We start from the raw sequence: 14,568 nt of genomic DNA on the forward strand, positions 1-14,568 counted from the left end.
GCTTTTGAGAAGATGAAATCACCATGCTATGCATGCCATGTAGCTAATAACTGACATAGCCAGGTTAAACAGTATTTGTGGCTGTCTAGTTGCATACTTAATACACCTAAACATTCTAATTAATTTAAAGGTATTGTACGAAAGATATAGATTTTTCAGTTAAAAAAAAACATTGCTAAGAAAGTACTCTATAATCTGATGTTCCTGAGTGAATCTGAGATTTTCAGTGATGTAATAGTAACAGTCAGCACTGTGTCGTGGGTGTCAGGTCAGAATAAGTTTGAAATTTATACACATACGTCATACACTTGTTCAGATTTGTTCAGCGTCATCATGTGCCAAATTGAGGCATGAAAGAAGGCCAGCTACATACTGACTGGCAGAAGCTGCAGCCACTCATAGGAGAGAGTAAAAATGAGAGTGTAAAGAAAGTTAAGGGAAACTAGTGAATGATAGAAGTTTGTTTCTTTACCCAGTTCTGAAGTTGTTCAGCTAGAGAACTGAGAATAGATAATGACTAACAGAAGGTGTGCATATGTTTCTATATTATTCTATTTCAACCTCTGTTGAGTCATCCGGTGCATCTGCTCATGTTGGCTCATGTCTCAAGCTTGAGGTTAACGTGACAGGCTGAAGAACAAAATGGACAGATTAGAGTATAAAATACATAACGAAATACAGGTCGGTAAAAATGCACACACTGGAAGTGACCAGAGGTGATCATTTCGTTCTTTATGCTGGAGTTAGTGGGCCAGCTCTGTCAGTCTCTGAGCCATCTCCAGTGGGGTTTTGTTTTCTCATCTGGTCCTGAGTGTGGCAGTCACATTGATGTACATAATGAAGTTTATTTTTATTCTTATAATACTTCTGTAATATTGGTGAAACATTGTGTATTTACTTTTTCAACTCGCAGCTCTGAGATTTATCTTTGCAGTGGACAAATGCACAACCCACATCATCAAATGTTCTTCTGCAATTAGTTTGCTATAGCTAGCAGAGTGCCACGAACGCCAGGGAAAATTCCTCTAAAGACGACCGGAGATCTCACTCAACCGAGATCTAACACGGGACCACATTACCCAAGAACCACCAGGACTACATTACCCAAGAGGCTACAACCAGGAACCGATTACAAGCTCACCTGTGCCTCATCACAGAGACTATCTAAACCCTGTTTGTTTGTTTGCTCACTCATTGCGAAGTCTCGTTTGCCTCATGCATATCTCTGAATGCTATTATTTCCTATGTTGGTTTTTCCATGATTAACCTATTGTATATCCTGGTGGACTTTACTGATCAGTGCCTATTGCCTGCCAATAAATCTGCTGATATCTCTACTCATGCCTGATTACTCTGTGTATTCGCTGTTTGTTAATAAACCCGCATATGGATCCCAATCATCCTGAGTCGTCGTTACAGAAGACTTCGCCAAGTACCAATCCAGCATCTTTCATGCACCTCTCTAACAAACTGTCTGCTTAAGCGACCATGCTGGCAACTCATCAACAACAACTAAGCCGATTCACCACGCTAACGGAAGAGCTAGTGAGATCCGAGAGTCTCCTTCAGCCCACACCGGAAGCCGCACTCGTCGCAACGCTGCTAAGTCAGATACTTGTTGTACTGCCTCAAATTACAGTGACTGTCAATCATGGCTTAGCTTTTCCTGAAAAATTGGACGGTACCCCAGCCAAATGTAAGGATTTTCTCATGCAGTGCTCCATATTCATAGCACAACAGCCCATGCTGTGTCCCACCGAGGAAAGCAAGATCGCCTTCATGTGCTCGCTGCTTATGGGGAAGGTGTTGGACTGGGCCATGGCAGTCTGGGGCAACCTGGGACCAAACCGTACCACCTTCAGTGATTTCATACAACGGCTGAGAGAGATATTCGAGCACTTGGAGGGGGAAAGAGTGGCAGAGAACAGCTGCTCACGCTCCGGCAAGGACGTCATATAACAGCAGAATTCGCTCTGTATAGGTGGAGGATACCCTAAAACTACTGTTCCGCCAAGTATTAAACGCCAATGTTCAATCCGAGCTGGCCTGCCGCAACAAAGGCAGGGCCCTGGATCAGTCCATAGAGCTGGCCATTTGCAGTGACAATCTCATTTGTTCCAGGAGACTGGTGCAAGTGCCCAGCCCTCTCAACTATTTGCAGCAGCCCTGTGATGACACCAAACTCATACAAGTCAAACGAACCCAGCTCTCTGTGGAAGAGCATGAGCGCAGCATTAGGAACCAGCTATGTCTGTACAGGGTGAGTGTATTGAGTTCCTCCTTAACAATGACATGTATTGTAGTGCCAGTCAAACCTGACTATTCTGTTCTGTCTAAATCCATCACCACTAAGGCCTTGGTAGGCTCTGGGGCAGCAGGCAGATTTATTGATGAAAACCTAGCCTGGCAGCATAAGATACCACTAATCCCTTGCGACTCTCCTTTGGCAGTGTCAGTGGTAGATGGATGCCCCCTGGGGACCGGCCACGTACAATACATCACCTCTGATCTCATTCTACAAGTTGGAGCACTACACTTCAAAACAACTTTCCTTTTTTTTTTCCGCTCACCCAATCACCCAGCCATTCGGCTTACGCTGGCTGCAGAACCACAACCCAAAGATTGGCGGAAGGGACAGATCACATGATGCGACGCCACCTGCTCATCTAAATGCCTCAACCTATCCTCCCTATAGCTGTGAGAACTACGTTTGTGTCTGAGGAGTCGCATACAGCACCACCCGTACCCCCTGTGTATGCGGACCTAATCAGTGCCTTCAGTGAAACCAAGAACTCACAATTACCCTCACACTGACCAAGCGACTGTGCCATTGAGTTATTACCTGGCACCACATCACCTAGAAGGAGAATCTTTCCGCTGTCAGATCCTGAGGCTAAAGCTATGTGCACATTGAAGAAGAACTAGCCAAGGGCTTCAGAGGGGGCGGGCCTTCGTCCTTGTATTGACTATCATGGCCTACATGACATCACAGTCAAATTCAGATACCCTCTGTCCTTAGTACCAGCAACCTTGGAACAGCTGAGGACTGCTAAGTTCTATACCAGGCTCGATCTCCGCAGCGCCTACAACCTCATTCGCATCCGAGAAGGGGATGAGTGAAAGACGGCCTTCTCCACCAGCACCGGTCACTGTGAGTACCTTGTAATGCCGTTTGGGTTGGCTAAGAGTCCAGCGGTATTCCAGTCCTTCATAAATGACATGTTCAGAGACATGCCAAGGTACAGGCAATCCTAAAGTGGCTTCAGCCCACCACGGTAATGGAGCTACAATATTTCTTAGGATTCACTAACTTCTACAGGAGATTTAATAGGAATTTCAGCATGGTCCCTGCCCTACTCACCTTCATGATAAAAGAGGGTAAAACCAAGCTCTGCTGGTCTGCCATCTCTATCCAAGCCTTTGAAGAACAAAGAACTAAGAACACAATACACATCCGCACCCTTTCTGCATCACCCTGACCTCGATACACCCTACACGGTGGAAGTGGATGCCTTTAACACCGGCGCCATCCTGTCTCAACACCAAGGTAATCTGCCTAAACAATTACCATGCACTTAATACTTCCATAAACTCTCCCCCACAGAATGAAACTACGATGTGGGCAACCATGAACTGTTGGCCATGAAGGCGCCGTTCGAAGTGTGGTGACACTGGCTAGAGGGGGCCAGATACCAATTCCTGGTACTAACCGACCACCATAATCTTGAATACTTGCGCTCAGCCAAGAGACTAAACACCAGACAAACCAGATGGGCACTATTCTTCACTCAATTCAACTTCTCAATCACTTATCGCCCAGGCTCTAAGAACACCAAAGCCAATGCCCTGTCCCGCCAATATAACTCCACGACTCAGAATCCTTCCCCAGAACTCATCATCTCTCTGATCCTAGCTCCTATCCTGTGGGACATCATGTCTGAAATCACCCATGCCCACGCACAAGACCCCCCCAATCAAATGTTTGTTCCACCAAGCCTAAGAGAAAAAGTAATCCAGTTGGTGCCCTTATCCGCAAGTTCAGGCCACCCAGGTATTGCCTCCACAGTGTAATTTCTAAGAAACTGGTTCTGGTGGGAAATGTTACAGTCAGATATCACCACCTTCATAAACACCTGCCACACTTGCGCCACAGCCAAAACCCCCAAACAACCATCCTCAGGAGTGTTATAACTGAAACACATACCATGTCGCCCATGGTCCCACATCACCATTGACTTAATCACTGACCTACCAGTTTCTCAAGGTAACACCACCATACTGACCGTCATTGATCGATTCTCTAAGGCATGCCCGCTAATACCATTATCAAAGCTCCCATCTGCTCTTGAAACCAGAACACCTTTTCGGTACTATGGCCTTTCGACTTCTCAACGTCAATATAAGCCTCACTTCAGGTTATCATCCCCAATCCAATGGTCAAACAGAATGACTAAACCAAGAACTTACCAAATTCCTTCGTATTTACTGTCAACAGAACCAATCAGACTGGAGCCGCTTTCTCCCCTGGGCAGAGTATGCACAAAAGTCAATCCTCAAACCGCCCACACAGTTAATGCCCTTTCAGTGTGTTCTAGGGTTCGAACCTCCTCTGTTTCCTTGGTCCAGGGAACTGTACGAAGTATCTGCTGTGGACGACTGGTTCCAACGCAGTGAGACAGTGTGGAGCCAAGCGCACGTTCACCTACAACGAGCCATCAACAGGGGTAAAGCCCAAGCTGACCGCCATCGTCATCCCAGTCCCAACTACGCTCCAGGGCAGTGGGTGTGGCTCTCAACCAAACCAATCTAATTTTATTTATAAAGCACATAATAAAACAACATAGTTGACCACAGTGCTGTACAGTGTAATCAAATAAAATTGATTACAAAACTGAAACTGAAAATCTCATACTTTGAAAGTATGACTTAATCCAACTTAGGGCATTTCCACAAACACACACATTTCAAGATGAGATATAAGAATATGATGGTCAATCGTGTCAAATGCTGTCGTCAGATCTTCTCCAGAATTGTAGCCAGGAATGGAAGTTTTGAGATTGGTCTAAAATTAGCTAACACACTCTTATCCAAGTTTGATTTCTTCAGAAGGGGCTGAACCACTGCATGTTTACAGTAGTCGGGCACAACCCCTGAAAGCACACTTATTAATTACAGACACTGTAATTAATTGGCCAACTGATTTGAAAACTTGTTTTAACAAATGAGTCACAACAATATATTGAGGAGAACTTGTAGACTTTAGTTTAAGTGCAATGTTAGTACTGGTAGAAAGAGAGATTGGCTCAAAATCTGAGAAAGTAACACCAGATACAGATTGCTGTACAGCAGTATACGAACAATGACTGATGTTATTTCGTACATCTGAATGTTATTTCGTACATATGAAAAATTTAAGAAGTGTTCAAATAAATCAAAGGACAGGTCTCCAACCACCTCTAATCTATAATTAATAAAAGAATCTATCGTCGAGAATAGATTATTTTTCTCAATAAAATCTGCAAAGTACCTCGATCTAGCAGTTCTTACAGCCCTTTGGAATTTAGACAAAGAATCTCTTAGCATTTCTTAAGAAATTTGTAACTTATCTTTTTTCCATTTTTGTTCCCATCTTGTACATACCTGTCTTAGGGAACGAATATTCTTATTAAACCACAGGGCTGATTTATGCATTACATTTACCTGCTTCAAAGGAGCGATAACATGTTTTAGAACAAAGTAAATTAAAAACATGAACAGATTCCTCCACACCAAGATGAGGTGTTAAAAAGTCTAATTCTAAACACTGCAATGTTTCCGTAAAAGTCACATTGACTTGTACTTGAGTGTTTGAATTAATCAATCGTACCCAACGCTTTGCAGGGCAGAGTTTCTTTCGCTGACAGGGAAAGGCAACAGTAAAAAGAATGGGATTATGATCAGCTAACACAAAATCATCTATGATAATGTCGCTGTCTGTTAGACCATGAGGCAGAATCAAATCCAATGTGTGACCATGGGAATGATGAGAGCCATTAGCCTAAAGAGTCTATAAGGTTCAAAAAGTCTTTAGACAAAGAGCTTGATGGACAACAAACATGAATAGTAAAATCTCCCAGCACTAATACTTTGTCATATTTCAGTACCACGTCCCCTAGGAAGGAACAAAACTCTGAAATAAAGTCCTTATTTGGTCTTAGTGGCCGATAAATAACAGCACAGAGCACAGGGCTCGGCATCTGCATTTCAAAGGCTTGAAGTTCAAAGCGTAGGAAATGTTAGAAATTGAGACGGGTGCATGTAAAAGTGTCCTTGAAAACAGAAACCAGTCTACCTCCCTTTCCAGTTTCCCAAGAGCATCCATATCACCAACGTTCAACCAGGTCTCGGTAATAAATAGAAAGTCTAAGTTCCGAGCTTTAATGAACTCATTTAAAATAAAGGTCTTATTTTTCAAAGAACGAACATTTATCAAGGCCAACCTGATAGAAGGTTCATACTCCTCTAACGATGCGTCATGGCAGCACTGAAAACCAGCCAGCCATTTCAGTGGAAATATATTGGACGCCGAAGACTCGCCACCACAGACCTTGCTGGCTCAATGGGTCGAATACACCGAGTCACCACGCTCTCCCAATGCCCACACAGCACTCAGCCACTTCTCCACCCCATCGCATCGCCTCTAGCGATCGTGGCAATCTCGGGAGCAAAACTAGGTGTCTTCAGTTTTACCAGATTTTCTCCTTGCATTCCACGGTGACACCATTTCTTCAGCAACGTGGGCCAGGGCCCTCGTTGCAACCATGTTGGAATATTAAGGCGCGGTGTGGTCTAAGAAAGCCGAAGATCTCCTCGTTCTTCTGTAATATACTTCTCATAAGAGCTTTGAATGTTTAAAAGTGTACAATGATCATAGATCAGTGCAGAGGTAGAGTCATGTATTAACCAAGTCACAAATAAGACAAACAGCATGGTATTAAACAGACTGTGTGACAGAGACAGACGGCAAGCCATGTACACCGGCGCCATCTTGTCCACTGTTCTCCACCAGGGACCTTTGTCTTCGCTTACCCTGCAAGAAACTCAGTCCCAGGTATGTGGGTCCCTTCTAAATCCAAAGAAGAATCAATCCAGTCTCATATCGCCTCCAATTGCCTGCTAATTACCCTATCTCTCCCACTTTTCATGTCTCACTGCTGAAACCTGCCAGTGGTTCGAGGGAGGAGGTGGAAGGCGGTGACCCAGGCCCCTCACCCGTGATCATGGATGGCGAGGAGGCATACCAAGTGTGAGACCTGCTAAACTCCAGACGGTGCGGATGCCAGATCCAATAACTGGTAGACTGGGAGGGGTACGGCCTAGAGGAGAGGTCCTGGGACAACGTGGATGATATCCTCGGCCCCACCCTCATCGCAGAGTTCCACAGGATCCACCCAGAGAGCCCGGCCCCTCGAGCGAGACCCCGCCGTCGGAAGTATCCTCGCATCAGGAGCCGCAGGAGAGGGGTGGGGGCTCTGTCAGGAACGCCAGGGAAAATTCCTCGAATGACCACCGCAAGTCTCACTTGCACTAGTTCTAACATGGGACCACATTACCCAAGAAGCACCAGGACTACATTACCCAAAAGGCTGCAACCAGGAAATGATTACAAGCTCACCTGTGCCTCATCATAGAAACTATCTAAACCCCGTTTGTTTGCTCACTCATCGCCAAGTCTCGTTTGCCTCGTGCTTGTCGCTGAATGCTATTATGTTGGTTTCTCCAAGATTAACCTGCTGTGTTCTGATGGACTTTACTGATTACTGCCTATTGCCTCCATTTGAATCTGCTGATACCTCTGCTCACGCCTGACTACTCTGTGTATTCGCTGTTTGTTAATAAACCCGCATATGGATCCCAATCAGCTGTCGTTACATGGAGAAGGTGAAATTCCAAAAGTCTTACATTCATCAGCTTTAACCTGCTAAAGTGTAACATGTTTACTAATTCTGTGTAATTTCCATGATTATTTCTATCCCGTAATCACGAAATTCTATTGAAGGCTTTTTGTTAATGAATATACTAACATGTGTTCTGATGATTAGTTTCTCATTTTGTTTATCATCTCTCTTCAAGTTTGTCTAATATTCCATTCTCCATTTTAAAACCCATATGGACTCAAGGACTCATCATAGATTCGCACTGTGCTGAGGTCACCAAAGTGCTATGGGAGGTCCACAGGGCTTAGTGCCCGAAATAAGTCTACAAAGACCTGCATTATGTAGAATAAACAGGCCAATTAAAAGCCTTTAACACAGTTTAGTGTGTGTTATGTATGAAATATAAAGAAAATAAAGAATCCCTTATATTTTGCATGTTTGTATGCACTTACTATAAACACTGCTGAGTAGAACTTTGAGAAAATTCCTAGATTGAACACCAGGGGTTGCGAATATCATGATTGTAAGTAATGTTAGCAAGCTTTGGATATTTTGGACATGGGAAATAAATAGAAAACCAATACAGACGATTTCAAGAACTCAGGCAACATGTAGACATTTCAGCAGTTATTTGTTTAGAGTTTATTATCAACGAGGTTACTTGCTGCCAAGAGTGTGGTAATAGGGAAGCCATGTTCAAGCCATCTGGGGTCAGGGCAGGAGGAGATAGAGCCCTTTGGGCCTTTGGGAGGAAATGCTGTCCTCGCTATCTTATTCCGTTTCACCCCAGAGTGACTACACACGAAGGCCAGGAGCAACTGATAGTGTCTTCTCTAACTGAATTTCTGGTTGGGATGGTATACAGTAACCCTGTCACAACATGTTAATGTTACATGATTCAACTTCTGTGAGAAACCTGATCTCATCCGGAAGGATTCAGTCATGTGAGAATAGTGTCTAACTTTCTAACCTTAAGATCCTTTTGTGTTGAAAATGCATTCAGTGCATTTACGGAAATTCCACAATCAAGTCCTCAATTAAACATTCAATTTTACAGATGACTCTGAAAGCATATCAGTGTCCAAATGGAGAATCGTCACAAGTACATATTCAGCACAAAAATGTATGTGATTAGGCGTCTCGAGATATCTGGTTTGTTTCAAACATATGTATTCCGGCTGATATTATGGTTTGGGATCTTGCCTGGACTAATCCTATTGGACAGCAAGCCAAGACTTAAGGCTAAGGATGTGTGATGATTAAACAGACATAAAAGTACTCAGTAATGTCTTTATATGAGACATCTTAGATAAAACATCTCTCATTTCCTGATCAAACATCTGGGTAATTGTGCAAAACCTGTTTGTAGGAATTCCTTAGAATTGTTAACCTACAGGAGGAGTTGCCCAGTCATGTGACAAATCTCTTTCTTCCTGGTCTTACAATACATCGTGGCAGCTAAGTAAAATGTAAGATGCAATGGAATAAAGGAGCATTTCTAAATGAGCATTGCTCTGCAGGCTGTTCAGTGTTTGTTTACTATGTTCACAGTGATCTGACATGGCTCCGGGCATCAGACGCTCACTCGAGTGCAGCAAACCTGTTGTGACATTTACACCCGGTGGCTGAGCAGCTCAGAGGTGTTCATAAGTAAACACGATCCCACTGGTACATGTTGGATAAGGACCTCCAACAGGGGGACTCTATCACAAGGTTATAAGAGAGTTAAATCCACACGTGCCGTTAATTCTGTTTATTTCAAGATATTTTAACACGGTGGATTTCTTGATGTATGGAGTTAGATTATTAGAGTAAAAGTAATGATAAGGAAAATATGTTGGATGACTATGAATGATAGTAAACATTATAAAAGTTGTAAGTGATAGCAAACATTACTTTGTTTTATTCATGTAGATGCATCGAGTGTTTTTTTTCATAGGTCTGGTTCTTTATAGAAACTCCAGCTTCAAGTCAAATTGTTAGTTTGTTGATTGTATATTATTTAGACAGAACAAACATTTCCTGTAGCGCTACACTATCTTACATCACGTAAACATCCATCCATCCATTTTCTGTACCACTTACCCTACACAGGGTTGAGGGGAGCCTGCAGCATATCCCAGGGAACTCGGGGCACAAGATGGGGGGCACCCTAGACAGGGGGCCAGCCCATTGTTCACACATTCACACACTACGGACAATTTTAGAGATGCCAATCAGCCTATAACACATGTCTTTGGACTGGGGGAGGAAACCGGAGTACCTGGAGTAAACCCCCGAGGCAAGGGGAGAACATGCAAACTGCTCACACAGGGTGGAGGCAAGAATCAAACCCCCAACCCCGGATGTGCGAGGCAAACTATCTTACATCAAGTAAACATCGTGTCAATTTTCGCTTTCGAATATTAGTCAATTTGAATAATTTTCCCATAGCTATATTGAATTCTCAGGTACAGTCTATAATACATTATCGTTTCCATAATAACTGCTTATTGACAGGTGGATGTGCTATGTAAACAGATTTTTTTTTTAAAAACGTGTAATGGTTTATAAGGTGAGGGTTTGTGTGTGTGTGTGTGTCTGTGTGTTTGATGTTTATTTAGCATCTCCAGTGTCAGTGCTCTGTAACAGACAGAGGTAAAGCTGTAACTTTAAGTTTTCTGATACCAGGATGGAGGACTTTGTGGTTTTATGGTAAACAGAACAGAGGCTGGTGAAGGTATGACTGTTTATAGCTGATGTTCCACAACGTAACTGTAACTGTCGTGGTTTAATAAATAGAAATATAACATTGTTGGCAAACAAGGGGAATAAAATGCACGTTTAGAGGAAAATAATCAACTTCAGGGTGGTATAATGGTATTACATGAACCAGTCCTTGGTTATTTTCTTTATAACAGCATGTCTGTAAGTGTTTTATTGCTTAGGTAAGTAGTATTTCAACATTTAAATTCACTCTCCTAGTCGTAATTTCCACTCCAGTTCTGTTGATGTTAGGTGTGTGTATCCTGATATTCACTATCATTTTTTCAGTTTTGTTAATATTCAGAGAGAAGCTATTACTTAAAAAAAAATAAATAAATGTATGACCCTTACACAGACCACAGTCTTGTCGTTCTAATTAGGAAGATCGAGATCTAGAAACAGAGCTGTGTAGTCGTGCAGCTTTGAACGTGCTATGGCTTCATCCTTGTCCAAAAGTGTGAACACAGTGTGAAGAGCAGTTGGGTTTTGACATCCTCTGTTGTTCTGTTGTGATGACATTGCAGTATTTGCAGGCAGTCAGGAGGCTGAGAGATACAGCGAGTGCCTGATGTGAGTGCAATGACTGCACCGATACTCATATAACATGCTATATAAATGACGCCTCATCCAGTGTGTACTGTCTATTTGCTTGCCAACATAATATCCACAATCCATGCTGGTATCATGTGATTTGAATTTGGTAGTCAAGTAAAAATGTTGTTCTTTGTCTGAAGCCAAAGGATTTGATTAACCCCATTTTAATCTGCTTTCCATTGCCTCAACACGCCACGTGTCAAAGTTCACACCTTCATGAAGCAAGATTTGGTGGCATTTGTTTTTTTTTTTTGTTTTTTAAAATCCTTAATCCTATAAAGCTTGTTGGAAGCTGCTGTACTGATTTAGATGTAAAGGCGTGACAGTGTGGACACGGGGTGTTTACGAATTTTAGTTTGGTTTCACAAGGCACACAAAGCAATAAATGATTCGACTCTGGGGCATGTAGGGAAGGGACAGGGATGAAAACGTACTTGAAAAACACTTTCATTCATTGATCAGAAAAAAGAAATCACCTCAGCACGGAGAAATGACGGCTATAACACAAGATCACAGCATATTAGATTCACTTCCTGTAGTCGATTCAGACTCTTTTCGTTTTTGTTATGTCTGCCTTCCATGACCCACGTCCTTTGTCTTCTAGCTTAACCAGTTTTCCTGGCGAAAACAGGCTTTTCTAACTGTTAAGCCGTTAGTTGCTCTGTAACGTTGGCCTGCCAGAACCTCCCTCGTGGGGCCCCTTGACGTTTACACTCAGACATCCAGTCGCACAATCTTTCCCACACACACACACAAACCGAAACACACTGCAGCCTAGAGCCGGCTCTGCAGCGCGGCTCAAACAGAGTGAGTGGAGTTTGGATTGCCCCATGTTTAGAGTACAGGAAGGGAAGAGCGCTGGGAGGTACCTCACTGTAACATGAGTTAGAGTATGTTGGATTAGCACGTGCTAGGAGGCGAGAGACAAAGCGCTTTCTGTGCCTGCTCTAACAGGCTCTGCAGTCGCACCGGGCATGACAGCTGGAACACATGGGCTTCCAAGAGGACAAAGCAATGCAGGCAGCCTTGCGATGACAGATTACCTCCCACCCCCCCATTTCTGTTCTTCGGTCCTGCCGCTGCACTGTTTCCTCTGTCTTCCCTAAGGCTCCCATCCTTTAACAAACAGGGCTGAATTAATCAGTGCTATCTGCGCTAAGAGGATCAATAGCTTACGCTGTGCTGTTCATGAGTGGAGCAGGCAGACTCCGTTCACTCTTGATGCATTTCTACCGCTTGAGGATTGTCTGAGTGGGACCTGCCCTGTTGTTTTGCTCTATGGCATCCCAGCGCATTGCAGGACAGCGTAAACGAAGGAACTTTGTGCCTCCGGAGGCTTCCTGGATGCACAAGCATGCAGCTTCCAGTCTAAAATGACACCTTTCGTTTGGACGACAGCAGAAAGACAGCGTATGGGAATGATGAAGGGCAGTGCTGGGACTTCACAATGGGATGAGTTTGACATCTTTTCCGGGAGAATTCTGTGCAAAATAGCAAGAAAGTGATGACTCCTTTAGCACGCTTTGGTTGCTGTTTGGACTCACTCTTACATGGGTGTCCTAGCTGTTTTTCTTTTAGCAGCCCTTTTCTTTTTATGACGGATTTTACATCCTTAAGTGTGGACATGCTTATTTTATTGCCTTATAACTCTGTTATGGAGTTTATTCAGGACTCTACTATGGATTAGAACATGTGCTAACAATCACTATGTCTGTGAAAAGGATTTAAGAGAAAGTATGTAAGGAGTGGGAATAATGACATTCTCTAGACCTGTTTGAGTTTTTTAAAATTTTTTATTTATTTATGCAAAAAGAGCTATTTGCCTCGGCTTAAATGAAGACTGGCTGTATTTACACAGGACGGGACCAGAAAATGATGCACGTCAATAATTTCCCACTCAGGAGGCATTCGTGGATATGGTAAGTGCAACTTCGTATGAAAAATAAAATGAAGAAAAACAATGGATGTGATTCAGATCACAACACCACACAACCCTGGCCAGACACCACACTCATACATTTACCTGGAGATTTGTAATAAAAATCATAGTCGGGGGGAGGCCCATGCTGCCTATATTAGTAGACATCAAATGAGGTGGTGTGTCTCTTCTCATCACATCTAACCTCCAGCATAGGCGGTGTTAATTCAGTAATACTGTCACATGAAATATTCAGAAGAATGAACATTATTTGATACCCAGTGGTCCGGAATGTACGTTATAGTCTGCTATGAAATGCACCATGATGACACTGGAGTTGCTTTAGGAAGTTTGTTGTTTGGTCAAACTGAGTATTACACATCTGAATTAAAAAATGACTACACTCCAATCTTCTCAGAAATCCACCACATAGACACTATATCCATCTCATGCTCATCATCATCTCATTCTAACACTCCATATGTATCATGTTGTTTCTCTGTGGTGAACGAGGGTCTAATCGGTGACATTGTATGAGCAGCAAAGCCCTCTTGTGGTCACTTCAGCGACGAAAGCCGTGTTAAAGAAAATAGACTGTTTATGTTAGACGCAGAAAGCTCAATGAATCAAAGACGGCAGGAGTGCTTGCTGAGCTTACTAGACTGAAGTAAGCCTGTGACTTACGCTTATGGGGCTACACAGATGTACCTTTAGCCCAGTATAACCTTGTACACTTGTTGAAGGATCTGTTGTGTTTGCTTTCTTTAAGACTAGACAAACAGAATAAGGGTGGCACACCAGAGTCAACCACACAACACATGGCCTTAAACAAAGCCAAGCACTTAGTGTGTTAACTGGACATTTCCACCTATACATAAAGCACTTTCCAAACAATTGCTGGGAAAACATGATTTTGTCACGGTCAGCATTCCTTGAGCTCAAGATACAGCTGTTTGCAAAACACATTGTGTACTAAATCTGTCATACGAAGAAGAACCAGTTAGTTGGAGGTAAATGGAAGGTTAACCAATGATTTCTAGCATGCGTGAAGCTGCTGTTAATGTAGACACTGTTTACACACTGCAGGGTGGAGTTAACTTCTCTCCGGACTGGTGTATCCACATCCTGCTACTTTGATGTAATGAGCTATAGCTTGCAGATACGGCCCTCATCTTTACCCGGTTCCTCCAGGCTGGGAGGATCGGATCAAATATCTCCATTGCGTCAGACTCCGTCTGAGGTTTCATATGAAAGCAGGTGGATTACTGCTTGTTCAAAAAAAAAAAAAATGTACAGTAGGGCTCAAGTTTTACATTTACAGCATTTGGCAGATGCCTTTACCCAGAGTGACTTACATTTATCTGAGCATTTGATGGTTAAGGGCCTTGCTCAAGG

The 14,568-nt window shown here is 43.1% G+C and overlaps 1 protein-coding gene across 6 annotated transcripts in view; it reads left to right on the top strand.

Moving 5' to 3' along the window:
• The window catches only part of LOC128620370 (cAMP-specific 3',5'-cyclic phosphodiesterase 4D), a 195,069-nt gene that overhangs the window by 113,981 nt on the left and 66,520 nt on the right, over nt 1–14,568 (top strand). For 2 of the 6 annotated variants that reach the window (XM_053645310.1, XM_053645312.1), the window contains exon 1: nt 11,076–13,174. The exons of 3 other annotated variants lie outside the window; for them this stretch is intronic. In XM_053645310.1, coding sequence (XP_053501285.1) covers nt 13,089–13,174 — 86 coding nt within the window. In that variant the 5' untranslated portion in view covers nt 11,076–13,088. Of the gene's footprint in view, nt 1–11,075; nt 13,175–14,568 lie in introns of those variants that run through there. One more of the 6 variants, XM_053645311.1, reaches the window with a different exon arrangement.

Source organism: Ictalurus furcatus, chromosome 16, assembly GCF_023375685.1.
Source record: "Ictalurus furcatus strain D&B chromosome 16, Billie_1.0, whole genome shotgun sequence".
In the NCBI taxonomy this organism is placed as follows: domain Eukaryota; kingdom Metazoa; phylum Chordata; class Actinopteri; order Siluriformes; family Ictaluridae; genus Ictalurus; species Ictalurus furcatus.